The sequence below is a fragment of the Mustela putorius genome, unplaced genomic scaffold, assembly GCF_011764305.1.
Source record: "Mustela putorius furo isolate JIRA1106 unplaced genomic scaffold, ASM1176430v1.1 tig00000596_pilon_pilon_pilon, whole genome shotgun sequence".
NCBI lineage: Eukaryota > Metazoa > Chordata > Mammalia > Carnivora > Mustelidae > Mustela > Mustela putorius.
This window is the reverse complement of record NW_025421428.1, coordinates 9,315,984-9,342,524: the sequence shown is the minus strand read 5'-3', so window position 1 is coordinate 9,342,524 and position 26,541 is coordinate 9,315,984. Positions and strand designations below refer to the sequence as shown.

The 26,541-nt window shown below is 55.9% G+C and overlaps 3 protein-coding genes across 11 annotated transcripts in view; 2 read left to right on the top strand and 1 right to left on the bottom strand.

The window, feature by feature from the left end:
* Window positions 1-9,043, top strand: part of SH2D3C (SH2 domain containing 3C) — a 29,143-nt gene extending 20,100 nt beyond the window's left edge. For 4 of the 5 annotated variants that reach the window (XM_004757254.3, XM_004757257.3, XM_045082442.1 and 1 more), the window contains 8 exons: window positions 996-1,450; window positions 2,647-2,771; window positions 3,739-4,274; window positions 5,207-5,322; window positions 5,864-6,035; window positions 6,805-6,916; window positions 7,295-7,501; window positions 8,438-9,043. In XM_004757254.3, coding sequence (XP_004757311.2) covers window positions 996-1,450; window positions 2,647-2,771; window positions 3,739-4,274; window positions 5,207-5,322; window positions 5,864-6,035; window positions 6,805-6,916; window positions 7,295-7,501; window positions 8,438-8,613 — 1,899 coding nt within the window. In that variant the 3' untranslated portion in view covers window positions 8,614-9,043. The remainder of the gene's footprint in view (window positions 1-995; window positions 1,451-2,646; window positions 2,772-3,738; window positions 4,275-5,206; window positions 5,323-5,863; window positions 6,036-6,804; window positions 6,917-7,294; window positions 7,502-8,437) is intronic. The other variant, XM_045082441.1, reaches the window with a different exon arrangement.
* A 1,302-nt stretch (window positions 9,044-10,345) lies between these two features.
* On the top strand, window positions 10,346-14,155 carry TOR2A (torsin family 2 member A). Of its 3 annotated transcripts, XM_004757260.3 has the most exons (5): window positions 10,359-10,653; window positions 11,259-11,524; window positions 12,173-12,348; window positions 13,025-13,152; window positions 13,370-14,155. In XM_004757260.3, the coding sequence occupies exons 1-5, from the start codon at window positions 10,413-10,415 to the stop codon at window positions 13,612-13,614; spliced, it is 1,056 nt and encodes a 351-aa protein (XP_004757317.1). In that variant the 5' UTR covers window positions 10,359-10,412; the 3' UTR covers window positions 13,615-14,155. The 3 variants fall into 3 exon arrangements, with proteins under 3 accessions (XP_044938379.1, XP_004757317.1, XP_012914179.1); XM_045082444.1 differs by lacking the exon at window positions 13,025-13,152 and having other exon boundaries at window positions 10,346-10,653; XM_013058725.2 differs by lacking the exon at window positions 11,259-11,524.
* TTC16 (tetratricopeptide repeat domain 16) lies at window positions 14,091-26,495 on the bottom strand. Of its 3 annotated transcripts, none has more exons than XM_045082438.1 (14): window positions 26,147-26,495; window positions 25,249-25,421; window positions 24,826-24,916; window positions 24,523-24,666; window positions 23,608-23,708; window positions 23,386-23,515; window positions 21,291-21,505; window positions 20,419-20,663; window positions 19,952-20,093; window positions 18,046-18,211; window positions 17,465-17,610; window positions 17,142-17,304; window positions 15,580-15,658; window positions 14,091-15,200 (listed from the first exon to the last, which is right to left on the bottom strand). In XM_045082438.1, the coding sequence occupies exons 1-14, from the start codon at window positions 26,162-26,164 to the stop codon at window positions 14,299-14,301; spliced, it is 2,715 nt and encodes a 904-aa protein (XP_044938373.1). In that variant the 5' UTR covers window positions 26,165-26,495; the 3' UTR covers window positions 14,091-14,298. The 3 variants fall into 3 exon arrangements, with proteins under 3 accessions (XP_044938373.1, XP_044938374.1, XP_044938375.1); XM_045082439.1 differs by having other exon boundaries at window positions 15,580-15,655; window positions 26,147-26,494; XM_045082440.1 differs by lacking the exon at window positions 24,523-24,666.
* Between the last annotated feature and the right edge of the window lie 46 nt (window positions 26,496-26,541).

Genomic DNA, 26,541 nt, shown 5'->3' with positions numbered 1-26,541 from the left:
ATTCAGTCCAAGTAGACTGCAGTGAAGTTGAAGTCATTTAGTAACTGTGTGACCTGGCACAAGTCACTTCACCTCTCTGAGCCTCCGTTTCTTCTATGAGATGGATGGTAATGACAGTACCTGCCTTAAAGGGTTATCATGAGAATAAATGAAACAATGCCCATAAAGTGTTACCCGGAGGTCTGACATGCGGGGGGCTCAATGTTATTGTTAGTGTTGTTATGGCTGATTATTACTATTATTTTTAACTGTTTTTTTTTTCCCATGGGTCTATACGTTAGCCTCTTGTTTGGTTAGTGAGTGTCAGGGCCTAGGATTCTCAGTTTTGGCAAAGTTGAGTTTCTGTGCTGAGGCCCAAATGGGCTGATAGTCACCTGTTCCCTCTTTCATTCATGCTACGGGTCTTTGTCAAGCATTGACTCTGCCAGGCCCTGTGCTGGGCACCAAGAATGTGGAGAGAAAATGTGTGGTGCCCCCCTCCAAGGGCTGGTGGTCTAGTCAGAGTCCAGTAGAAGAAATGCAGGAATGGAGTGTCCAGCAGAGGATGTGGGCTGGCCCTCAGGAGGGGGCACTGAGGACAGAGGCCAGTGAGAGATGGACAGGACTTCACCAAGTAGGCAGGGTGGGAAGGATGTCCGGGCAGAGAGGACAGCTTGAGGGTACAAAGGCCCAGAGATCTGGGAGAACCCTGGGTGCTTGGAGGAATGAGGATTGGAAATTCCCCCTGTCTAACACGAGCCCTGAGAACCGAGTATCAGGTCATGGTGACCCCCAGCCCCCCAGACTCTGCCTTACATTCCAGGGTGTCATGTCCCCCCATTCCCAAGGCTCCATGCACCAGACCCAGGGCCTGTGGCTGAGTTGCCCCTCCGAATCTGGGTCACTGCATCCCCCTTCCTAAGCTTTAGATATCTCTGTTCCCTGTGTCCCCCAGATCCCAGGTCGGACCCTCCCCTGCCCTGGCCCTGCTCCAGACTGATCACTACCTCCCACAGGTATCAGAGACCCTGGTGCAGCGCAACGGTGACTTCCTCATCCGGGACTCTCTCACCAGCCTGGGTGACTATGTGCTCACGTGCCGCTGGCGCAACCAGGCCCTGCACTTCAAGATCAACAAGGTGGTGGTGAAGGCCGGGGAGAGCTACACCCACATCCAGTACCTGTTCGAGCAGGAGAGCTTCGACCATGTGCCCGCCCTCGTGCGGTACCATGTGGGCAGCCGCAAGGCCGTGTCGGAGCAGAGCGGTGCCATCATCTACTGCCCTGTGAACCGCACCTTCCCGCTGCGCTACCTGGAGGCCTGTTATGGCCTGGGCCAGGGCAGTGGCAAGGCGGCCAGCCCCGCCAGCCCCTCGGGCCCCAAAGGCAGCCACATGAAGCGGCGCAGCGTCACCATGACCGATGGGCTCACTGCCGACAAAGTCACCCGCAGCGATGGCTGCCCCACCAGGTAAGAAGGGGCCCCACGCTGGGCCTCGGTCTCCCCCTTTGGCAAGTAGGGGTATCTGTCTGCAGAGTGCTGGTGAGGGGCGGGAGGCCAGGCCACTGTGAACTGGGCAGATGACTGTCCTGGAGGCTTCCGAGGAAGAGGAAGAGGCAGAGGAGGGCTGAGTGCCGGGTTTGTCGGCAGCCAGGCCCAGGTGACAGCCCCACCTGAGCTGCCTGGGCCCTGCCGCTCCCCTCTCGTGACCATGTTCCTACTGATAAAGGGCCCTGGTGCAGATAGACCCCCAGTCCCTGAGGGCTGCTCTGTCCCTGTAGCTGCTGCCCCCGTCCTCCTCCCGCACCTAGCTAGGCCAAGGCGTGCATCAGAGCAGGGGGCTTCGTAAGGTGCAAACCACTACACAGGGGATGGGACGTTCCCAGCAATACCTTAATGAGGCCCAGGTGCCTCTGGGGCTGGGTGAGATGAGGCCGGAAAAAGCCACAGCAGGGACCCATTCCTGACGCCCTAGTGCGCCCCCCAGCCCTGTGCGGAGGGCTGTCTGCGCCCAAGTTCATCAATCCCTATGTCCTCCTGGGAGGGAGCGCCTGTGCACACCCCCACTTTATAGACCAGGGAACAGGTGTCAAGAGGGGAGCCACTTGCCGAAGAGCGGGAGGACTGAGATTCAAACCGAGGTCTGCAACTCCAAAGTCTGTACCCCTCATTTCTATGGCCTCCTTTGTTATTTGCAAAGAGACCTGCCCTCCTGTGCCACCAGCCCTTGGCTAGAGCCCATCTCCCTAGGCCTGGGCTGGGTGCTTGCGGTTGGATTCTCCGTGGGTACTTTGCCTGTGATTTAGAACCAGTGCCCGTAATGGTGCCAGCATCTGGCATTCTGAGCATAGTGTAGGAGCAGTGAGGAGGTGCCAGCCTTGTGGTCCCGGTTCCCTCCTCCAGCTCCCCATCCTTTCTACTAGGCCTGCTAGGCCAGGTAGTTCTCTTGAGTTGGAGGCAAGGTTCTCACAGAAGAGAGTAGTTGTGCGGGTAGTGGACTATATAAACACTCTCCATTCTGGGCTTCAGTCTTATACTTGTCAATTAGTACTACACTCTCCAAGCCTTTTCTGCCTCTGAAGTTCAGTCAACCTAGAATGGAGGCAGAGGCCAGCTGAGGACCCTGCTCTCTGGGCTCTCTGCTCATGAAAATATCTGCTCCACAGCACCTCACTGCCCCACCCCCGGGAATCTATCCGCAACTGTGCCCTCAGCATGGACCAGATCCCGGACCTGCACTCGCCCATGTCACCCATCTCCGAGAGTCCCAGCTCCCCCGCCTACAGTACTGGTAAGGCCAGTGGAGGGGGAGGGGCCGGTGGGGAGAATCCCAAGGGAGTGACCTTGTGTGTGTACCACGCTCTGTCTGTGACGACTTCTGTTACCATGTATGCTTATTTGTATTTCTACTTCTTTACTGAGAGTGATGCCTGCAAGGATTTACCTGAAAAACCAGCCAGCAGAACTACCGACGTTGTCTCCATGGGTTGTCACACATTCTTCCCTAAACACAGGCTGGCTAACTGGTCATAACTGCAAACTTGCCTTTGAACCAACTCCCCCGAGTGTAAAAGTTACCAGTCCTTGCCCCAAATGATTTAGTGGACATTTTTTGAGCAACACGGCAGAGTGAGGTCCTCAGTCCTTAGAGGACTGAGGATTTAAAGCCCGGCTCTCCCACATGCTGGGTAGTGACTTGAGGCAGGACAGGTGACCTCTCTGAGCCTCAGTTTTCTCCTTGTAGAATGAGGATTATGGAAGGACTTACTTCCCAGGATGGCGGGGTTAAATGGGCTAAGGTATGGAGAAGGACCTCGCAGGCAGGAAGAGTTCAATATACATCACCTCTCATTTTGGATGATGGTTTGACTGCTGGTGACCAGTTGGATGGCCAGCATGTCGCCAGCTCCTGGCACATGTGCACTCAATAAATCATTGCTAATTCATTGAGAAATAATTCCACACAATGAACTCCAGCAAGTGCTTATTACCATCCCTGAATCACGGCAAGATCCTCTAAGTAGTCCAGTGGTTCCCCAAGGCTGCAGCAGCCTTAGGGGAGGAGGCAGCAAACTCCTGGGGTCCAGGCCATCGGAGAGTATCCTTCAGGCCTGATCCTTTTACCCAAGGCTGCTGGGCCTCGCCTGAGTGCAGGGAGATGGGAACGTCACCTCTATAGGGTGGGTGGGGCCTGTCCTTTGGGGAGAGGGAGGGAGAACTTCACTGGTAACTAGTCTTCACCCTTTCTCTCCCTGCAGTGACCCGTGTCCACGCCACCCCTACAGCTCCATCAGCCACAGTGCTGCCTGCCTCCCCTGTTACCCGCCGCTCCAGTGAACCTCAGCTGTGTCCCGGAAGTGCCCCGAAGCCCCCTGGGGAGTCAGACAAGGGCCCTTATGCCAGCCCCTCCCACACTCTCTCCAAGGCCTCCCCATCCCCGTCACTCAGCAGCTACAGTGACCCGGACTCTGGCCATTACTGCCAGCTGCAGCCTCCTGTCCGTGGCAGTCGAGAGTGGGCAGCAGCTGAGGCCTCCAGCCGGCAGGCCAGGAGCTATGGGGAGAGACTAAAGGAACTGTCAGAGAATGGGGCGCCTGAAGGGGACTGGGGCAGGGCCTTCATAGCCCCTGTTGTGGAAGCCACCTCCTCCTTCAACCCCGCCACCTTCCAGTCACTACTGATCCCCAAGGATAACCGGCCACTGGAGGTGGGCCTCCTGCGCAAGGTCAAGGAGCTGCTAGCAGAGGTGGATGCCCGGACGCTGGCCCGGCACGTCACCAAGGTTGACTGCCTGGTAGGTGCTGGGGTAGGTCCCTGGGGCAGGGAGAGCACCTCTATCCTGCAGCTTTGGGACGGGGGTCCAGGTGGTGAGGAGTTGGCTGCTAAATGCCCAAAGTATAATGAGTAGGCCTGGCTTCTGGTTCGTAGCTGTCCCTTACTTGCTGTATGACTCTGGGCTGATCACTTGACCTCTCTGGGCCTCCATTTTCTCCTAAAAACAGCAGCAGCAGCACCACCACCACCACCACAAGATATTCTTGCTTCCTCCAGTTTGGTACTGGAACTGGGCAGCGCTGAAAGCCAGAGCTCCCTGGGGCACCTTTTCAGTCCCGTGAGAGTCAGCATGGCTGTTCCAGAGAATGTGAAAAACTGAAACCACCTGCCCCACCCCCCCCACCCCCCATGGACAAAATAAGCAAAACTCAGAACCTAGACTCGAACTGTCAATGCCTGGCCTTTGAAGGGATCTTGACTATCTAAGGACCCAGATTCTCTCTGCACCTCAATTTTTCCCTCTGAAGTTTGGGGGGCACCGATTACTTTATGTGGGGGCCCGCACTGGTCTCTCAGCTCAGGAAGCAAGTAAGGAATGCAGAGATATTGTCCTTTGGAGAGTGCTAGGCGTGATGGGATTAGTTCTGGCTCAGTGTGTGACCTTGGACGACAAGTGGTTTCCCTCCCTGGGCCTCAGGTTTGCCTTCTGGAATAAAGGTGTCCTGGTCACCTTTGGCACATATCAAACAGCTCTGGGCATTTTTCCATTTATCCCTCATTCCACGGAAATGAGAGGGAAACGAGGTTCATTTGCTCCATGGCAGAGGGGGAGAGCTGGAATTCAAACTCGTTTCCCAGCCAGACTGCCCTCCTAGAGAAAGCTCTCTGACTCCCAGATGGCTTGGGCCAGCCGCGACAGGAAATTAATCAGCCCTCTGGGCGTCCTTGCAGGTTGCTAGGATACTGGGCGTTACCAAGGAGATGCAGACCCTAATGGGAGTCCGCTGGGGCATGGAGCTGCTCACCCTCCCCCATGGCCGGCAGCTACGACTAGACCTGCTGGAAAGGTAAGGCAAGCACCTGCACCCGGGGACTCGCGGGGAATCCCCCGGGCTACCTTGCGGCCCTTTTGCTATGACCGGCTGGCCAATCAGAGTGTCTCAGCCCGGGTCCCATGGGGTTCGGGCTACGCCTTCCATCCATTGACGAATCGCAACTGCTCGGTGTCCGGCTCCAAGCAATCCCAGTTTCCCCAAAGCCTGAGTCCTGTCTCCGAATTCATCTTTTGCACCCTCTTGACCAATCACACTGCGCGAGCCTTAGCCCCGCCCATCAGCTCTGGCTACTCTTTCTTAAAACTGTTCTGCCGCGTGAATTCCATTGATCGATCACAAGCCCCTCAGCCCCGCGCTCCGAAGTCTCTGGCCCCGCCCCCGAGTTACGCCGACCAATCAGAAGCCCTTAGCCTGGCTTTCTCTCACTCTGGCCGCGCCCCCTAATCTCATTGACCCTTTCCCACCTGTCACTTTGGGCTTGGCCCTCTGCCCCTCGGGCGCCAAACGGAACTAGTGACAGGACTCCTCCCCTCTGACCTGGCCGCTGAGACAGGTTCCACACCATGTCCATCATGCTGGCCGTGGACATCCTGGGCTGCACGGGCTCGGCGGAGGAGCGGGCAGTGCTTCTGCACAAGACCATCCAGCTGGCGGCTGAACTTCGAGGGACCATGGGCAACATGTTCAGCTTCGCGGCGGTCATGGGCGCCCTCGATATGGCTCAGGTACGGAAGGGCGCATCTCGAGCTGAGCTTCAGGAAGTCGTTGTCTGGAGGAGCCCCGGGATGTTCGAATTGGGGACTTTTTGGCAGCATCAGTGAAAGGGTAGCTGGGTTCTCTGAAGTGACCTGCTCCAAGACCAAGTCTTGCCCCTTCTTTGGGTCTCAGTTTACCCACCTGCAAAATGAGTGAGGAGCATTATATGAGTTTCAAGAATAAATATAAAATGGCTATAATTCAGTGGGCACTTAATATATGCTAGGTGCTACATTAAGTACTTTGTAAGTACTGATTCGTCAGAACAATCTTGGGAAATAAGTGCCTTTATTGTCCCATTTTATTTATGGAGAAACTGAGGTACAGCAGTACTTGGCCTAAGGTCACACAGTCAGACTGAAAAGGTCAGGATTCGAAGCAGATTGGTTTCACAGCCTGAATCTTGTCCACACTCTACACTTGCTCTCCTGTGCCTAGTCAGTAGTAACAACAGGGTCCCAGAAGCTGTGGGTCGATTCCCGGCTCTGCTACCTAATTTTGGGATGACCTTGGGAAAGTCATTCCCCTAGCTGAGCCTTAGTTCCCGCCTCTGTAAAATGAGCTGTTGCAAGGCCTCACGGGGAATCTGAAGAGCAGCCAGCACTGTCCCAGGTACATGAAAGGTGACCGTGGTCATAACTATTATCCCACATCTGGGTATGTCCACTCAGGAGGGTGGCCTGTGGTCAATGCGGGCCCCTTCCCTGGTCGGACGTTCACAGTCTGCTCTCCCCCAAGATTGCCCGGCTGGAGCAGACATGGGTGACCCTTCGGCAGCGACACACAGAAGGTGCCATCCTCTACGAGAAAAAGCTCAAGCCATTTCTCAAGAGCCTCAACGAGGGCAAAGGTACCTCTCCCACCTTGCTGTGTGATGTTGGGCAGGCTCCAGCCCCTCTCTGGGCCGGCAAAGACTCTCCCAGTGTAGACGAGGACCAACCAGAAACTGAGCGCTGCACAGGCTAATCTTGAGCTCCCTTTCTGCATCTGGCTACCGTCTGCAGGGTGGCTAGGACCAGGCTCAGCCCTCAGGGCGGTGCCAAGGCTGCAGTGGTTTCACCTGGAGGATTGGAAGAGGAGGAGTGCTAGTCTTGGGAGTTGGGAGGGGGGGGGGTGCTCAGCCAGGGACCTTAGGCAGACCCACCCCCAGCTCCACCTCTCTGCCTGGAGTGCCCCTGGGGATGGTGGGGCCTCCAAGGCCTCTAAGCGCCTGCCTCCCCCCCCACAGAAGGCCCGCCGCTGAGCAATACCACGTTTCCTCATGTGCTGCCGCTTATCACTCTTCTTGAGTGTGACTCGGCCCCAGCAGAGGGCCCCGAGCCCTGGGGCAGCACAGAGCACGGGGTGGAGGTGGTGCTGGCCCACCTGGAGGCTGCCCGCACCGTGGCCCACCACGGAGGCCTGTATCACACCAACGCGGAGGTCAAGCTGCAGGGTAAGTCACAGGTCACATCTGGGGGTCGAGAGACAGTCACTGTTGATGCTGGCCGGGCCTCCCTCCACCAGACTTGCTCTCTCCTTTCGGCCAAACCCCCATGCACGTTTCTCCATTCCCCTTTCCTCGTCTGGCGCCCCTCCCTGGCTTCTTTTCGTTTTCCCTGTTTTTCACTGGATTACCAGTTCAGCTGTGCGTGGAAGGCCCGGGTGGGGGTGCCGGGACACAGAGGTGATGGGGAGAGCACCCTAGCTGTGGATCTTTCTTTGAGCCTCTGTTTTCTCTCTGTGAAGTGGACATCCTAAGGGATTATTCTACAAGTTTGTTTGCCTCGGGCTGAGCACTTGGCCTAGAGCTGAGACACACCTACCCTACCCTCAAGGAGCTCCCAGTCTAGGGGAAAGGGAGAATGAAAGGAGCGGAGAGGAAGTGGCCTCAAGTAATCCAGCTTTTACTGCTTTAGGCATTATTTAAGCCGTAAAGTTTCACTGTAGGCAAACTGGAAATTACAGCTGAGCAAAAAGAAAAAACAAAATCCCCCCAGTCACCCAGACGCACATGGTGACAACATCCTAGTGTTTGTGTTTCCTGCCTCTTTCTTTTTCAGAGCAAACAAAACATTTTTTTTCTTAACTAACAAAAACTTATTTGCAAAATGTGTACATTTCTTAGGAAGAAGTTTGGAACTTACAGAAAAAATACAGAAAAGAAAATCCTTCCAAATTGACATTCATATTTTATCTTCAGTAATTTAAATATTATATGTTGCAGACATGGTCCTGTTCACTGACAAACCTTGTTGGATTCCTGATGGAGCTTGGGGGTGGTGGAAGGCCCCTAGGAAGAGGGTCCTGTGGAGTGTGTTGGCTTTTGGCAGGACCCCCAGCCTTCCCTGCTGGATGGTCGTTCCTCTGACCCCTGTGCTCTGTCTCGCAGGGTTCCAGGCCCGGCCAGAGCTCTTGGAGGTGTTCAGCACTGAGTTCCAGATGCGCCTCCTCTGGGGCAGCCAGGGCGCCAGCAGCAACCAGGCCCGACGCTACGAGAAGTTCGACAAGGTCCTCACTGCCCTGTCCCACAAACTGGAACCTGCCGTCCGCTCCAGTGAGCTGTGACCCCCGCGCCCCCCTCCCCTCTGCAGCTGCGGGCAGCAACAGGGACAGAGGGGCACAGACCTCTCCCCGGAGCACCCCAAAGACACTGTGATCAGCCCAAGAATGTTCTGGGCCCAAAACCAGGATCTCCCTTGCCCCTCCAGGGTCCTGCAGGACCCCAGGGCTCCATCCCACCTGCTGCGTGCCCACCAAGTATCCTTTCAGGAAGAACCGGAACCCTGTTCCTCCCTCCAGCTTCTGCTTCTCCTCTTCCTGCTGAGGTGCCCTGTGTTCGAGCCATGGGAGGGTCCTTATGCCTCCCCACTCTTCTCTGGGCATCTGCCCGCAATGGACACCAAGGCCTCCACCCGGTTGTAAATCTGTCTGTTCTGTAAATAGATGTACAGAAGCCATGTTCTTTCTTTCATATAATAAACTTTTATGACTCTTTCTTCTGTCTCTCAGGGGGCCCTGGTGGAAGGAAGTGTCTTTTCTCTCAGATGAAAGGTGGAAAAATTCAACAGTAAATACTTATTTAGCACCTGGGACATTGCAGATTCTACCACGAACCAGAGTTACAGCCAATACTAAAACTTGGTCCCAGTCCTGGAGGAGCTCACAGACTAGTGGGGGAAAGAACCCGCTAATTCCTACCAAGAGGAGAAATCCTGGCCATCCAATCCCCCCCCCCCCCTGTTTCCTGCTTTGGAAATCCCAGCGAAGTTTCCCACAAATGCACAACAAAGCACTCCAGATGTTTGGAGTGGAAGGGCTTGTAAATTTAGGATTCCAACTCTCCCCTGGAAAATCGAACTGGAGGGAGAAGGGACTCTCCTGGGGGTCGCAGTGGCAGAATGAGGAAGGCTGGAACCTGAGTGTCCTGACCTGGAGTACTTTCCTTTTCTCAACAGAAGGACCTACTTATTTCTTTTCAGGGCCCCAGAAAGCTCTGTGTGTATGTGTGTGTGTGTGTAGGGTGGGTGGATCAGGGAATCTCTAAGAAGGGCCATGAAAGCAGTTGTCTTGATGGGTAGGGGAGGTAGGCAATGTGGATCAACACAATTCCTGTCGAGGCTGGAGGCCTGGGGAGCCTGTTCACTGAATATGAAACGTCTCAGATACTTTGCCTTCTAAATCCTTTGACCAAGAGAGGCTGGATAACATAGTGCATCAGATCTCTGGCAGCAGCTTGACTTGGGTTCAGTTCTATTATTTACTAGCCTTGGACAGAAGCTTAACCCCTTGGATCCGAGTTTCCTCCTCAATAAAATAAGGACAATAACAAAATCGATTCCTTAGTATTGATGGTAAAGCACTTAGGGCAGAGTAGTTGCTAGGTAGGGAATTGCCATGTTTCATACATAATGGATTGCCAATAATCATTATTGATTACTTTCCGAGTCAAAACACTTTATGTGCCTGTACCTCATTGAAATTTCACCATTTCTCTGTATGGCAGTTACTGTTATCGTAAGACATAAAAGGCACCTACGCTAATGACACCTAGTAGGTGCTCATGAAAAGCTCTATTACTGAGTGCTCTTTTGTCATATAAAAAAGGAGCATGGAAAAAGCGCTTTGCAAGGTTTAAGGTGCCGCACAAGTTTTTGCTACAATTGTTACGTCACCCTTTGTGGTCATAATCCTTTATTATTCTTTCGGCGCTATTATGGTCTCCTAGTTACCGTCGCCATGGAAACGCGGTGCGCCACTGGCTTGGGACGGTTCGCGGGCTCCCCCTAGAGGCTACTTTGCGGTCCTGCTACGAGACGCTGGCTCGGGACTTTCCGGGGGGAGCCGGGAGTTGTAGTCTACGGAAGATGGCTGCCGCCGGGAGAGGCACGCCGGGAATTGTGGTCCTAGGCAGGGGCGGTTGGCCCACATTCGGTTCCCGCCTCACCCGCATGGCGGCTGGGTCTCGCGGCTGCCGGCCCTGGGGCTCGCTCCTCGGGTTGCTGGGGTTGGTCTCAGCCGCGGCCGCGGCCGCCGCCTGGGACCTGACTTCGCTGCATTGCCACTTCGGCAGCTTCTGCGAATGTGACTTCCAGCCCGACTTTCAGGGTGAGGAGCCGTAGGTGCCCGGAGCACAGGGGCCGGGGGACCGGGGAGCCTTCAGACTTTGGGTTTGTCCCCGGGCTTGACCTGGAGGGTAGAACCGAGGGGCAGGACCCGCAGACTTCCGCGTGGCCCGCGCTGAGGGACTGAGAACCTGGAATACTGGACTTGGGGCGAGGGTTTGGGAAAGCATGTTTGGGGTCCAGGCAGAGCCTTGCCAGGATGGAGAGAGGCATTTGACAGCAGGGCCTTGTGGGGAGCACTGGGCCTCCACAGTGGACTGGCCATCAGGGGAGAAGCCTGCCTTGGGAATGGGCAGGAGTCTTAGGGCCAAACCTGTTGACAGCTTGTAGCAGCCCCTTTGAGCTAAGCACAGTGCAGAGGGCCAGCTGGTGGGAGCGCTGCAGAGCCAAGTCAGGTATGCAGGTATGATGGTGGCTGCTGCAGCCAGAGTCCCCAAAGGCCCCACTCACTCCCTTTCCAAAGACGGTTTGCAAAAGTGTCTGAGACACAGGGATCCCTAGACCAGGTACCAGACATGACTCCTCCCCACCCTCTTCTGTGGCAAGCGTGTGTCTTCAGCTCTGATACTGTCCTTCTTGTGGCCCTAGGTCTGGAGTGTGACCTGGCCCAGCACCTGGCTGGCCAGCACTTGGCCAGGGCATTGGTGGTGAAGGCACTGAAGGCCTTCGTGCAGGACCCAGCCCCTACCAAGCCACTGGTCCTCTCCCTGCATGGCTGGACAGGCACTGGCAAGTCCTATGTCAGCTCCCTGCTGGCACACTACCTCTTCCGGGGTGGCCTCCGCAGCCCCCATGTTCATCACTTTTCCCCCGTCATCCACTTCCCCCACAACAGCCATATGGAGCGTTACAAGGTAGGCTGGTGGCATCCTGGACCACCATTCACCTGCATGTGGGGGTGCCAGACCTTAGGAAGTGAATGAGTCAAGTCTCGGGAGGGTGTGGGGGTCACTCACTTCAGGCCACACAGCCCCCAGGACCCATTGTAAACAGAACTCGAGATGGACAAGGGACATGGGATTGTATAGTCGCAGGTATTACTTGCCAGTCTGCATTGTTATCTTTCTGGAAAGCATAGTCCCAATTTGAGGCTCAGAGTAAGCATTCAGTAAATAGTACCTCTTACTACTACTCTCCTTGTCAATTGCAGGGTTCTTTCCAGGCTGGTCTGTTTCAGGTGTCAACATTATTGAAAAGGTTCAGGGAGCAGAAGGGAAGCTTCCTCTTTTATGGGAAGTAGGAGGTGTCAGAGAAGGAATCCTGAGCGGGCAGATGTGAGGCCTGGGTTTGAGTCTCTGTGAGCTTGCTGACTTGCTGTGTGTGAGCTGGAACAAGTCTCTGACCCCTTGGGGCCACAGTTTTGCCACCAGCCCCATGAAGGGATTAGTTCTCTCTGGGAGACCATACCTTCCTGGGAAAGGGATTAGTTCTTGCCTTGGGAAGAAGTCTCAGGTGAGAGGAGTATCTCTAGGTGCCCTCAAACTCCTGCCTCTCCCCTGCAGAAAGATCTTAAGAGCTGGGTCCAGGGGAACCTCACAGCCTGCAGCCGCTCCCTCTTCCTCTTTGACGAGATGGACAAGCTGGCCCCAGGCCTGATGGAGGTCCTGCTACCCTTCCTGGGCTCCTCCTGGGTTGTGTTTGGGACCAACTATCGCAAAGCCATCTTCATCTTCATCAGGTGGGCCCAGCTTTACAGCAGCATGGCGCAGGGACATTTGTCCAAGGTCTTAGCTATCCAGTCTTGGTTGGTGGTCCCACACCAGAATATCTTTCTGCCTGGGCCCAGTTGGGCCTTCCCAAAGCCCCTCCCACTGGCTGTGATACTGTTGCTCAAATTTTGACATTCTCAAAGCCCAATCTGGGCTCAGTCTTTGGGATCCTCACTGTTTCTTTGTGGAAGGATTTTTCCCTCTTTCGTGGCCAGGGGGACACAGACCTGGGGAAAATCGGACTAGAATTCTAGTCCCACCTCTATCTGTGTTTCCTTGGGCAAATTTTCCTTGGGCAGTTCAGTCTCTGAACTCCCATCTCCTCTTCTGCACAGCAGGGCCAAGATTAATCCCCCCACTGTCCTCCTAGAGGCCAGGGGTGAGAAAGTCAGTTAAGGGACCCAAAAGTGTTTTGTAAACTTTAAAGTGCATGACACATATAGGTGAATTTCCAGGCATCATGGTTTTAGACATGGGCTCTGGAGAGGGGAAGTGGTTCCTATGGTGTGTTTTCAGCGGGTTTGGCTCCTGCTGGTACTGAGCTGGGTGCCCAGGCTCAGGTCGTGTTGGGTGGCACATGGGAAGCAAGGGACAAATCCTGGCCCCCATGGTCTGAGCCGTGGCCCGCGTACCCCATGGTTTCAGCAACACTGGTGGCGAGCAGATCAACCAGGTGGCCCTGGAGGCGTGGCGCAGCCGCCGGGACCGGGAGGAGATCCGCCTGCAGGAGCTGGAGCCCGTCATCTCCCAGGCTGTGCTGGACAACCCGCACCGTGAGTTCGGCTCGGGAGGCCCCCTTCCTGCACCCCTGGGGTAACCTCAACAGGCCGAGGCTTCACACCCAGGTCCACCAGGCTGGGCCAGGTTCTCCCAGGGTCTGATCCGTTGCCCACGGACCGGGTACTTCTCAGCCAGGCTTTGGCGCTCCTGGCTGTCATGTGGCCTCCCTGAGCCCGCCACAGACCCTTCCCACATTGCCCCTTCCTACAGATGGCTTCTGGCGCTCAGGCATCGTGGAAGAGCATCTCTTGGACGTCCTGGTGCCCTTCCTACCATTGCAGCGGCACCACGTGCGGCACTGCGTGCTCAACGAGCTGGCCCAGCTGGGCCTGGAGCCAAGGGAGGAGGTCGTCCAGGCTGTGCTGGACAGCACCACCTTCTTCCCCGAGGAAGAACAGCTCTTTTCCTCCAACGGCTGCAAGACCGTGGCCTCCAGAATTGCCTTCTTCCTCTGACTCTCCAGGTGGCGTCCTTGCCTCTCCTCGCCTGGGCCAGGCCGTGCAGGAAAGCCCTGCGGCCTCTGCAGTGGGGACCCTTCTCCTGAGCCTCCTGGAGAATGAGACCCGGAGCCCAAAGTGAAGATGAGGAGGCGTGCTGGCTAGGCCATGGGACTGAGGGCCCTGCCGTCTTAACTGGTCTCAGGGCCTCTTGGCCTTTGCTTCCTTCCCTAGAGAAACCACTGGTGACCCCAGAACTTCCGTGAGACTTGACCTTGCCCTTACCCTCCAGCCTAAGCCTTCTCAAGATGTGAATTGTAACTCAGGGACTGTGGCTCCTGGCTGCTCTCTCCCTCTGCGGCCTGTTACTCTTGGCCGCGTGCTCTGGCGCCGTCGTCTCAACCCTCCATTGCACACACTGTGTCCCAGTACTGTAAAGCCAGGCTGAGACTTCTCAGTCTTCATGAACAGAGGGACTCAAGCTGCCACTTGGGCCTGGTTTTTAAAGTTTTTAATTTTATAAGAGAACAAACACAATAAACTTAACCATGGGACCAGAGGACTGTTGACTGAGGTATCTAATTGCTCTGGAAGGAGGCCCTTTTGCTGGGTGCCAGTGAGTATGTACAGGGGTTAGAATCCCTCCCATACCCAGCAACAAGCGAGGGAGCTGAATGGCCCTTTCAGAGATCCGTGTCACTGCTAGGGCCAGTCTTGATTTTTCTGGGGTTCTGGCTCAGGCCCTCTGATCTGGGGTTTTCTGAGAGTTGGGCTCAGTCCCCTGGTGTCCTCGGTCTTGCTGTAACCTGGGCTTGTGTTCTGGCTCCAGCTCTGTGCAGCCGTGGTCTTGCTGGACCTTTGGTATTGGTCCCAAGTGGCCTCAGCGTGGCTGGGGCTCCAACTTGGATCATAGAAATCCTTGGTCCTGCTAGAACTTCGGATCAGTCCCCCACTCCGGCCATGGGCAGGCTTGATCTTCCTAAGCCTCTGCCTTGGGCCCTGAGTGGCCTTGGTCTTGTTAGGTTTTTGTCTTGGGCTTCGGGTGGCTTCAGTCTGGCTGGAACTCTGGCTCTGGCCCTGTGTGACCTTTGTCCCTGTGGAGCTCCGACCCTGGCCCTTGGCAGCCTTTATCCTGCTGGGCCTCCGGCTCTGGCCCTGGGCTGCCTTGGTCCTACTGGGGCTCCTGCTCTGGCCCTGGGTGACTTTGGTCCTGCTGGGGCTCTGGCTCTGGCCCTGGGCAACCTCTATTTTGCTGGGGCTCTGGCTCTTGTCCTGGATGGCCTCTGTCTTGCTGGGCCTCTGGCTGTGGCCCTGGGTAGCTTTGGTCTTGCTGGGCCTCCGGCTCTGGCCCTGGGTGGACTCTGTCTTGCTGGGTCTCTGGCTCTGGCTCTGGGTGACTTTGGTCCTGCTGGGGCCCTGGCTCTGGCCTGGGGTGACCTTGGTATTTCTGGGGCTGTTGCTCAAGCTTAGGTGTTCCCTGTTCTCCAAGAGGTCTGAGGATTGAGTCTTCAGCAGTGAGGAGTCGGAGGATGTCACAGCAGTGGCTGAGGTGCTCCTGTATTCCTTGCAAATAGTAGACGTCTCTGAGGCGGACATGGTCCTGACTGGGAGGGACATGCCAAGAGCATCCGTTAGGCTGCCCTTCCCAAACAGCTCTAGGAAAAGGAGGTGTAGGCCTCACCCTTACCTCTATCCCAGAGGCCTTGTGTGGCCTAGGGGCAGGCCTGTCAGATGAAGCCAGCCCAGCATTCCTCTGGCAACCCGAGCCCTGCAGGTGGGCCAGGGCTGTGAGATATGCGGGGGAGGCACTGAGGGCTCACCATGCCCCCTTCAAAGTCAGGATACTTCCTCCTCTCTATAGTCACAGAACTAGAAGTAGCAGAGCCCGAATGCACATGCAAGCCAAGGAGTCTCTGACCCCTGACCTTGGCCTTCCCTGCTGCTTTGGCATACTTGGGCCTGGTGGGAGCACTGGGGACTTACAGCCGAAGATGGAGCCTGAAGAGGTCTGGTCGAGGTAGCTTTCGGACAGGGACCTCACCCTGCTGGCTGCAGGCTCCTGCTAGGGCAGAAGAAAGGTGGGGAAGTTGCTGGCTGTGGGAGGCCCCCTGGGCCAGCCGCTCAGCTCTGGAAGGAAGGCTGGCAGCTTAGAGCTCTTCAGGGGGCCCCGCTGGGGCTGGGCAGCAGGAGGAGAGGTGAAGACTGCACAGGAAGGGGAGTGGTCACACTAAACTGGCAGGGCACTGTGAGAAATTTCAGCAGCATTCGAGAGGCTGCTCGGGTCTCAGTTCTGCCGTCTGCAAAATGCAAATTACAGTCCTCTATGAACTATAGAGTGCCGTACCCTGGGGAATGGCTAGTGAAGAACTGAGCTTTCTGTGCTTACCATCCTATCCCATTTCATCCTCCCACATATCTGGGAGGGAACTACTGCTTTTACCATTTCCTGGACCAGGAACCAAGACTCCAGGAGCCTAAGCAGCCTGCACGCAACAACACTGAGCTAAGAAGCAGAGGAGCAGAGCTTGAGTCCAGGCCTGTGGGACTCCACAGCCGGGCTCCTGGCTGCCGCCTCTGGCCCACTCACGCCCGCAGGCGAGGGATGTGTGGGTGCGGGGAGTGGGCAGGCAGAGCCCCAGCAACCAGCAGGCAGCGCCGCCTCCACATCTCCCCGAGGGAGGGAGCTCACAGTGACCTCAGCCCACGCTGTCTTAGACTTTTGTGTTCCGGTGTGAACTAGAGAACTTGAGGGCTAGCCTCTTCCATTTACGGCAAGGGATGTTGGTCTCCCATCCACTTCATTTTCCTAAAGTTTTCTTTGAACACAAAGGTACTTGCTGTCCGTCAGCTGCTGAGTGGACAGACTGTGGGACTTTTGTAGGATGGAATTCTCGACCAGCGATGAGAACGAGCAGTCAACTTGGATGCATCCCACAAACATGCTTAGCGGAGAGAGTCTGAGACAAGCGGGTGCTCCGTCCTTGTCCACGGATGTGAAGAACCCGCATGTTCAGTTGTGACGTCAGAGATCAGGACAGCCTTGGGGGTGCACTGGGCTAAGGGCGGGGCCTAGCAGGGTGCATGAGGGGGCTCTGGGGAGCTGGGAGTGTGTTCTTTCATAGGTAATGGTGTCATGGGTGTACTCAGTTTGTGAAAATTTCATCAGCTCAATCACTGATGATTTGTGTACTTTTCTGTATTTATGTGACATTCAATAAAAAGTTCTTAGAGACAGTTTTAAGAATAAAATCCTGGCACCAATGCCCAGTGCACACAGAATTTATGTAGGTGAGTGTGGCAAGGTTTGGGGAGGCCTCTCCATAAGGGGCCCACATCCCTGTGCCCTCCCTCAAGGGTACCCCTTATGGGTAGCATCCCTAACTCACAGCAGAAAGACCCCAGCCCAAGCACACAGCCAAGTGGTGGCAAAACCAGGCCCGGATGCCAGCCTCCAGCCACTCTGCCTCCCTCAGCCCTGGCTCGGGTGGGCTACGCCCGACCCCAGACCTCTAGCGCTGTAGGCCCGGTGCGTATAGCCCACTCACCTCTTTCTCCTCATGGAGGGCCTTCGCTGCCTTTGCACCTGCTGGCGCTCCTGTCAGGGTCTGGGGAGCGGCCTCGAGCTCTTCAGAGATCCCAAACAAAGGCTTCCACCAGAACTGCAGGGTCCGTGCCTTCTGGCGCTCTAGTTCCCGCTCCCTGAGCTGCCTGCTGAGCCACGGCCCCAGAGTGCTGGGTGAGCCCCCCGGCTCAGCCCACCCTCCCCGGGCTCCGGAGAGTGGCCCTGAGGAGGCAGCAGGGGCAGGAGGAGCCTTGAAACCCAGCCATTTCCCACTCCCGGCCCGTGGCCCCCACTTGCGGAACTTGCCCCACGATGCCTTGCGGGATGCCAGCCTGCAGGCGGCTTCTCTCCAACAACCGATCCAACTGCAGCCTGGCCAGGTGGGCCACCTGGCTGCAGAGCACGTCATCCACTGACATGCCCGGGAAGAGGCTGGCCATCAGGGTGAGCAGCTGCCAGGAGGAGGCGGGTGTGGACCAGGGCAGGAACAGACGGTGTGTTGCTGTCCTGCCCTCGCAGGGCCCTTCTCAGGGCGGAGGTGGGAAGGGTTTACTAATATCTGACTTTTGAGGACCAGACCACCTCCCCAGAACCAGGAGGAGCCTGTGAAGAGGCCCACCAGGGAGAGGGCGCTTGGACACCTGAGGGGCTGACCTCGAAGCCTGTGCCCTGGAGCAAGGGTATGGACTTCTTTGAGCCCTACCCTCTTCAGCTGCAAATGGGTGGGGGGGATGTTAGCCGTCTCCTGGGGTGCTGAAGAGGGGTAAACCGAGCAACACTGGAAGTAGCTGGAACCTGGCATGGTTAACTGCCTGGCGTCAGCAGCTCGTAGTTTTGCTAGGAAACCAGACTTCTCTGGAGCCCGTCCTGGCCCAGCAAGAACCTACCTTGGGTTGCTTGGGGTTGAGAAGCAGGACGGTGGCAACATCCAGGCGGGCCCCCAAAATGTTCTGCAGGAGCTGCCGGCTCCTGGCACGGTACAGGTAGTACTGGGCCTTCTGGGGGTTGTGCTGGATGGCCATGGAGAAGTGGCTCTCCGCCTTATGGAACTGCCTGCGGGACACAGTGGGCCCCAAGCTGCTGTGTGCTGGGCCCCAGGGAGGGAAATGGCAGCTCCTGGGACCCCCTGGGGAGTTCGGGGGTATCAGGCCAGTCTCTGCTACCCCACCTCCGCCATGCCCCTCTGCTCTTCCTCTGACAGCTATACTCTTCAGGGCCCCAACGCTTACATTAGTACAAGACCCCAATAAAAGTGAACGTTTTTAATATTATAGAGTAAAGAGGACCTTTCAAGAATCTCACAAACCCAGCAGCTAAAAATGAGAAAATTAATTTGACTACAATTCAATTCCAAATTACTGAGCAGCAAAATCATCACAAAGGAATGCAATACATAGGGGAAATACATTTTCGCATAGAAGGCAGACAATCAGCTCAGTTTCCTAGCCTACATAGAACTCCTGCAACAGCAAGTTTTAATGAACAATTTATTATTTTTTAAAGATTTTATTTATTTAAGTGGGTTCTAAGCCCAGTGTGCAGTTTGAACTCACGGCTGAGATCAAGAGCCGCATGCTCTACTGACTGAGCCAGCTAGGCGCCCCTGGATATTATTATGTTTTAAAATGTTAAATGTTCAAACCTCTTTTTAAAAAAAAAAAATTATTTATTTATTTGACAGACAGCGATCACAAGTAGGCAGAGAGGCAGACAGAGAAAGGTGGGGGTAGGGATGAGCAGAGAGCCCAATGCAGGGCTTGATCCCAGGGCCCTGAGATCATGACCCGGGCTGAAGGCAGAGGCTTTAACCCACTGAGCCACCCAGGTGCCCCATTTTCTATACATATGTTAACAATTACTAACATTTTACAAAAGTCAAGTCAGGCTGAGAGAGGAAGGGAAGCAGGCTCCCTACTGAGCAGAGAGCCCAATCCAAGCCAAAGGCAGAGGCTTAACCCACTGAGCCACCCAGGCGCCCCTGTTCATACCCTTTAACAACAGTTTAGCTCCTGCAATCGAACTACGGGATTACTAGTATAATGCATGGAAATGTATGTCCTGCATGCTCGTTATATTGTAATAACAGAAAAAAACCCAATTAGTCATCAGTAGAGGGTTGTCTACAGAAATGAATTGTGGTACTTCCACAGGATGGAATACTATGCAAATAGTAAGAGGATGAGGTAGTCCTATATATGACATTGGAAGTAAAAAAAAAAAAAAAAAAAAAGAGTCAAAAAACAGTTTAGCATGACTTGACCTTTGTAAAATGATAGTCATTGTTAACATATGTATAGAAAATGGGGCGCCTGGGTGGCTCAGTGGGTTAAAGCCTCTGCCTTCAGCCCCGGTCATGATCTCAGGGTCCTGGGATTGAGCCCCACATTGGGCTCTCTTCTCATCCCTACCCCCACCCCTCTCTGCCTACTTGTGATCTGTCAAATAAATAAATAAACAAATCTTTAAAAAAACAAAAACAAAAAAACATACGTATAGGAAACAATCTGGAGGTATCTTTACCCGACCCGTGGCGGGGCTGGTGTTGGGAAACAGGTATTAGAAGGAATGTTCGGGTTCTGAATTATCCACTACCCAACACTTCAGTTTCTTTTTTTATAAACCGCAATTACCATAACGATATTCAGAAAAAAAAAGTGAAGAATTTTTCACGGAAGTTTGAAAACTAAAACCATTGTTTAGGAGACCTAGCTGGGACCCAGGGGTCCCAACAGGCAGCTCCGTGCCAAGCCCCATCCCCAGCCCCCAGCCCCAGGGACCGCCCGCAGCACGTACCTGCCCCTCTGCTCGCAGAAGCCCATCTTCTCCTGTAGCAGCCCCATGCGCAGGTTGGCGCCCTCATCCTGCGGGCTCAGTGCCAGCGCCTGCTGGTAGTCGGCCTCCGCAAAGAGCAGGTTGCCCAGCTGGAAGAAGCAATCTAGGGCCCGGGGAGGGATGCAGGGGCTGAGCGTGCCCCAGACCCCAGTGCCCAGGAGCCCCAACCCAGCCTGCTGCACCCTCCAGAGAATCCCGAGCCCCGTGGCTGTGAACTCCCCAACTCCCACTCCTGTGGGTGGGTGGAGGGTGCCCGCCAAGGTTTTCCAGGCCTCGGGGCACCTTTTCCCAGCCTAGTTCTGAGTGTTTTGAAGAGACTGTAGCCAGTTTGTCTAAGGCAACACTTTGCAGAGTGTGTCCCCAGGGCCCTGAGGCTCTCCTCCCCCAACCCAGCCCAGGCCCTTGGGGGGCAGGCAGCCCCTGCTCACCTCCCCGGTTGATGTAGAGGCCCTTCTCCTGCTGCTCATCCTTGAGGGCCTTGTTGAGCAGCAGCACGCCCTCCTGGTAGGCGCCCTGCAGGTAGCAGTGCACAGCGAAGTCATTGTAGGTCAGCAGCAGTTGCCGCTGGGCCTGCTGCACGGCGCGCTCCTGGCTCTCACTCATCATGTCCAGAGCCTTCAGGAGGTCCTCCACGGCGGCATCAAACTCCTGGAGCCGGCGGTACATGGTGCCCCTGTGGGGAACGGCCATGAAGGCCAAGGTGCCCCCACCCACTTCCTGGTGGCCGGCCAGGAAGGTGACCACTCTGGGCCTTCTGACCTGGGTTGTGGCCTGAGGGTCCTATCTTCTTGCGCTGGCTTGGGTGTGGGGCTGGCTTGGGATTTACTATTTGGCTAGCCTGCTGGTCATGGGTGGTTTTGCTTTACCCCAAAATAGCTTCCATCTTTCTTTTTAGGAAGGAGGTGCGTGCGTGCCAACCTCTACATGAAGGCCTTTTTGTACCTGGGACAGATGTTTTGCCCCACTGTTTATATGAGAAAACCTAGACTCAAGCACGTTAAATGGCCCCAAATCACATAAGAAGTCCTGGGGGCAAGGCATAGATTCAAACCCAAGCCTTGTTCACTGAGCTGGACCGAGCCTCCCAGCGTGAATGCTCAGTAGCCCTGGGGGTCCAGGATTCCCAGGGGAATGAAGGTGGCTGCCTGCCCCCTCCTCTAAGGGCAACAGTAGGTGAGACCTCTCCCTGGCTTTGATCCTGATAGGGAGCAGGGAAGGATTACTTGGGGAAACTGAGGTCCAGGAAGCTCTTCTGAGACCATACAGCAGGACCCAAGGTGGGGACCTGGCCACACAGTACCGGAAAAGGAAGAGGCAGGGGTCCAGAGGGTTGTTCTCAATGGCACAGTTGATGCACTGCAGGGCGTGCTGCAGCTTGCCCTGCACGGCCAGGATCCCGGCATCCTGACGCGCCTGCTGGGCTTGGTCCACCATCATCTGGAGCAGCGCCTTGGCTTGTGGGTGCTTGGGGTCCAACAGTAAGGCACTGTGCAGGTCTTGATAGCAGAGGCCGGGCTGCAGGGGCCCAGGGATGGCATCAGGGTGGCAGGCTAAGCAGAGCTCTGCCCTGTCCCGCGGAGAGGCACACCTCCAGGCCATGTCACCCACCCTCGATGTCCCTGCACTGCTGTGCCACCTTTTCGCCTCATGAAAGCAGCGGGGAACCTTATGGGAAAATCCTATCCCAGCCCCCATCTTTGCCGGTCCCTTTACAGATGTGACCTCAGGAGAGCCGGGTCAGCCTGGATGGTTTCTGCTGGAGAATGGTGTTGCAGCTGCCTCCTCCTCCGAGAGGACTTCTTGCAAGGTCCCTCAAGGTGGGGGAAGGGTGAGTCCTTCTGACAGTGACTGTCACATCCTCCCTATCATCCCAAGCACATGCCCTTCCCCAACTACCCTGGCCTTTAAGCCCAAGACAATTCTGACAGTAGATGCAGGCCTGGGCCTGAACAGAAAACATCCCCAGGCAAATAGCTTCCACTGGGTGAGCAAGTCTGTCAGTCAGTCAACCAACAGTTTTACCAAGCATCCTGTGTCATGTAGGGTAATGGGTTGGATGGCGAACAGGACAAAGAGTGTGGACACCAGTTGTGGGTCGAAGTCAGGAGGGGGAAGATGGCAGAGGCTCAGGACAGGGCTTTGGAGTAGGTGGGTTCAAGGGTGGTACCACAGAGACCTGGCTTTGGAGTAGGTGGGTTCAAGGGTGGTACCACAGAGAACTGGTTGTGTGACCTTGGGCAAGTCACCCAGGCCCTCTGGATCCGTCTCCTCCTTGTGAAAAGAGGACAATGGGTTGTATCTACTCAAACCATTACCTCAAGTCTTAAAGACAAGTGTGAGTCAAGTGCTTAGAACGTGCCTGTGCATTACAGGGGCTGAGGTGACAGGAGGGGCCGAACTCCCACAGTCAACAATTATCAATAATTACTAGTCTCCTGCCTTGGAGGGAGAGCCTGTCACTGACTCACTGTGGGGGCCCAGAAGCCCAGCCCCCAGCATAGGGAGGGTCAGGTTTCCAGCCACCCCCAGGATACACCACCTGGTGACTGATGTGAACCTGCTTACCTCTTGGTCCCCCAGAGTTTCCCAGCTCCCGTGCACCAGGCCAAGCCCGAACACCAACCATTGTTCTGGATCCCTCCCTTTCCCTGCCCTCCCCCATCTGTCTTTGCTCCTGACTCCCAAAGGACTGTGGGACTGGCCCCTTTCTGGCCACCCTCAGGGCCATCCTTGCCTCTGGCCTCCTCTCTGGCTGGACGGCATCAGGCTCCTGGCCTCCAGACTTGTCCCTCCAGCCAGACTCTCCCTGGTAGCCAAAGGATCTTTCTAAATCGCACTGCCCCCATGGGGCACCCTTTTGAGGCTTCTGCTGCCCCCAAGAAGAAGTCAGGGGCCTCCCAGGTTCCCCAAACCCTGGCTGATGTCCTCTCATACCTGCAGTCCCTTCTCTCTGGTGACCCCAAGTCTCCCTTGTCCCCAAGCTGTTCCCTGTACTGCCTGGCTCTAAGCCTGGACAGTGAGGCAAACAAGGAGAGACAGGAAAGAGGAAGAAGGCCACCTTATCTAAAGGGTCCTTGGGTGCTCCTACCCTGTGCTGCTTCCCACACTGTGAAATCATTCTCTGTGCAATTACCTGCTTAAGGGTGTCGCCCTTGGGCTCTAACTTCCACAAGGACAGGGATGGCACAGGTTTCTCACCTTGTGGCTTCTGGGAGCCGACACAGGCCTGACACAGAGCGAGAGCTGAGTGGTAGCCAGACAACTATGCTGGGTGGTCAGCAAAGGTCCCCACCACGCGGGCAGCTGGGGTAATCTCAGGGTATGCTAATCTCAGGGTATGCTGGGGGCACCCACACAGGGGGAGGGCCACCCCTGCCCCACCCTCCCTGCTCTACCTTCTGGAAGAAGTTGTAGAGCCTGGCTCGGAGGATGAAGACATCCGCATTGGTTGTACCAAGCTTCACCTCTTTGGTGACGAGTGAGAGGCAGTCCTGATACTGTTCGAGGGCCAGGAGACAGGCCATGCTGAGGACAGAGGGCAAAGACACTCTAGTGTCTGCCGGGCAAGAGGGGCAGGAAGAGGCTGCAGGGAGAACATGGCTGCACCTGGCACTTACCATCGGTAACGGAAGCTGGCTTTCCCCGGCTGGAGTGCAGAGGCTTGTGAGAAGACTCTCAGAGCTTCCTGGAAGGCACATTGCTCAAACAGGCACTGGCCCTGGGGACACAGGAGATAGTCCCTTCTGCTTGTGACTCTGGCCCAGCAGCACCCACTAGCTACAGGGGGCGCCCACTGGGACGGGAAGGGAGAGAGACAAGAGCCAGGGACACAGCCCTTTAGATCTGGGAGAAACTTCAGGGGACAGAGACACAGAGACAGAGAGAGATAGAGAGATGGAGAGAAGGTGACAGAGATGGAGAGAGATACAGAGCAAGGGAGAGACAGCAGAGACAGAATTCTATAGTTGGCAAGATGGCAATATAGAAACAGGAATGTAGAGAAACAGAAAACTTTGGGCTTTGTTGGTATTTCGTGGATTGATATTTTTATTCTGACTTGTAAAACAGGGATGCTGTTGCCTTTTTAGTGCTTAGGTTCTCTAGATGCTAGGTTTGTGGGGTCCAGCACAGCAGCCACTCACTTCACGTGGCTGTACAAATTTAAATTAATTAAATAACATTAAAAATCAGTTCCTCACTCACACTTACTACATTTCAAGGGCTCAGCATTTCCACGTGGCTGACGGCTACCAGATTGGACAGTGCCGAGCAGACCACTATCATCACTGCAGAAAGTTCTATTGGGCAATGCTGCAGAACTTGATCCAGCCCTGGTGGTAAACCACCTGTGGAGGTGGGAGAGGTCATGAGAGGGGCAGGAGGTGCAGATGCAGACACGGGGACAAGAAGGTCCCTAGAGAGACAGAGCTGGTCCCAGGAGCAAGGAAAACCCCCCACAGCTGGAGGAAGAGCCAAGAAGAGCTTGGGTGTGGGGCCGGCACCATGGGTAGGCCTGCAGCAGCTCCAGGCACCTGCAGGTAAAGGACCAAGGTAAGCCGCTCCAGGTACTTGGTGTTCTCCGGCTGGAAGGAGCAGGCCCTTCGCAGGTTCTGGGCGGCCGAGGAGAAGTCACAGAGCTGGATGTAGGCCTCAGCTCGTAAAGCGTAGAAGTCTACCTGAGGAAGAGGGGACCCAGGCTACTGTCCCTTCTCCACTGTCTGCTGAGGGCTGATGCTCAATGACCAGAAGGGACTTGGTGGCCCCAAGAGGAGGAGCCTGGCAGGCAGGCTAGTGAGCGCAAAAGTGTCAGCAACCGCCCGTACCCACCCCCTCACCAGCTCAGAGTCCAGGTGGAGGGCACGGGAAAAGAAGAGCACAGCCATCTCCCAGTCCTCTTTCTCCAAGCACTGCAGGCCTTGGTGGTAGCTGTGGGGGACGGGGGGTACAGGCAGAGGGGCTGGTGCTGGCTTTGACCAGCCAGGGCGTACAGCTGTGGCCACTGGAGCGGGTTGGGAGGAGGGGGGAGGTAGGTGGAGAGCCAGGGTGGGGCCGGTAGACAGAGACCTAGGGAGAGGAGCCTGGTAGTCTTGGGTCTCATCCAGCAGCCCTGCATACGCGGAGGTGGAAGAGCCCTATTATACAGTTGAATTCACTGAAGCCCAGAGAGGGAGAGTGACTGACCCAAGGCAGTAGGGCACGCCATTGGCTGTGCAGGACAGGAACCTGGGACCCGGGAACAAGGTAATCCAGTCACTCACTACTCCCTGACTTTGAGGGGCACTGTTAATCCCCTGATCTTCGGTTTTACAACATCCAAGTTCTGGAACACCTGGCTGCTCCCAAAGATCCGCTGTAGGGCTCCCTTTGGAACTGGAAACACCCATGGCTTTGAGATGGGCTTTGACGGAGCCGGGTCAAGCTCCAGAGCATCCTAGAACCAAGGGACAGCAAGCTGAGGCAGGCCTCAGAGATGACCCCGCCCCTCTTGCACACTCCTCAGGTGTCTTACAGGATGAACCAGGGCTGACAGGAGGCACAATGTGGTTACTGGTGGCAGTCCCTGTCCCATTCCCCTTAGGGATGTTCCAACTTCTCTCCAATCCTGCCTCTCTCCCTCTCCTGTGGTCAAGGTCAGGGGCCAGAGTTCTTACACTGCACTCTGCTCTCCTTCTGGTCGCCCTTAGCTCCACCTCTAGCTCCCAAACTCCCCAAACACCCCAAAACTCTAATGTCTCCAGCTCAGGCCCAGGAGGTCCTGCAGCCCTTTGCACATCCTGTGGGACCCTCACGCCCAGCAGGGCAAATTGAACACCTCACCTGACTTCTGCCCCAGGCTTCCCCACCCTGGTGAGTCCACCTTTTCAGCCAGTCACCTACGCCCTATCAGTCCTCCTGTCTTGACTGTCCCTCTTCCTAAAGATCGTAGATCCCTTCTCTTCTCTCATCCTCTCGTCTGGGCCACGGCCCTCTCTGCCGGGACGCCAGCTCCGGCCAACTCTCCGACCTCCCGAACGGCTCACACGTCTCAAGGCCTCACTTCTCGGCACTGCGGCCAAGGGCTTTCCTGAATTGCACAACTTAGGCTGCCTCTCCTGTACTTAAAACCTCTCCTGCGAACTCGGCCTCGGCCTCTTCTCTCCCGACCCTCCCCCGCACCTCTGCGGAGTTTGTCATGTACTCCGGTCCGCGAGAGCCTCCGGAGGCCCACTCCCCACGTTGCTAGGAACCACCTCCAGGACGCCCCCAGGCTCCGCCCCCTCAGCCCACGCCGCCGGGACCCGAGGCTTGTTAGAGCCGCAAGGAGATTAGCGGATTTATCCGCCGGGGAGGCTGAGGCTGCGTCAGGGAGACGACTCGTCAGGTGTCCGCAGCGAGGCAGGACCACAGCAGGGGCCACAACAAGGCTCCCTCCTCCCGACCCGGAGGTCATACAAGGGCTCCGCGAGTTCACAGTAAACCCCACAGGAACGCGGCGAGGCGGCGCCGCGGCACCAGCTGAGGCGCCAGTCAAGGCCACCGCCCCTCCACTTCCGCTCCTCAGGAGCCCGCAG

Bases quoted from the DNA above. Each gene is read 5' to 3' on its own strand.
- TOR2A (XM_004757260.3), top strand. From the start codon at position 10,413: ATGGCTGCCGCCGGGAGAGGCACGCCGGGAATTGTGGTCCTAGGCAGG. The intron at 11,525-12,172 runs GTAGGCTGGTGG...TCTCCCCTGCAG, and splicing joins GCCATATGGAGCGTTACAAG to AAAGATCTTAAGAGCTGGGT. The intron at 13,153-13,369 runs GTGAGTTCGGCT...CCCTTCCTACAG, and splicing joins TGTGCTGGACAACCCGCACC to ATGGCTTCTGGCGCTCAGGC.
- TTC16 (XM_045082438.1), bottom strand. The intron at 20,094-20,418 runs GTGAGCAGGGGC...CCCGGGCCCTAG, and splicing joins CCTCTACATCAACCGGGGAG to ATTGCTTCTTCCAGCTGGGC. The intron at 17,305-17,464 runs GCAAGTTCCGCA...GTGGCTCAGCAG, and splicing joins ATCCCGCAAGGCATCGTGGG to GCAGCTCAGGGAGCGGGAAC.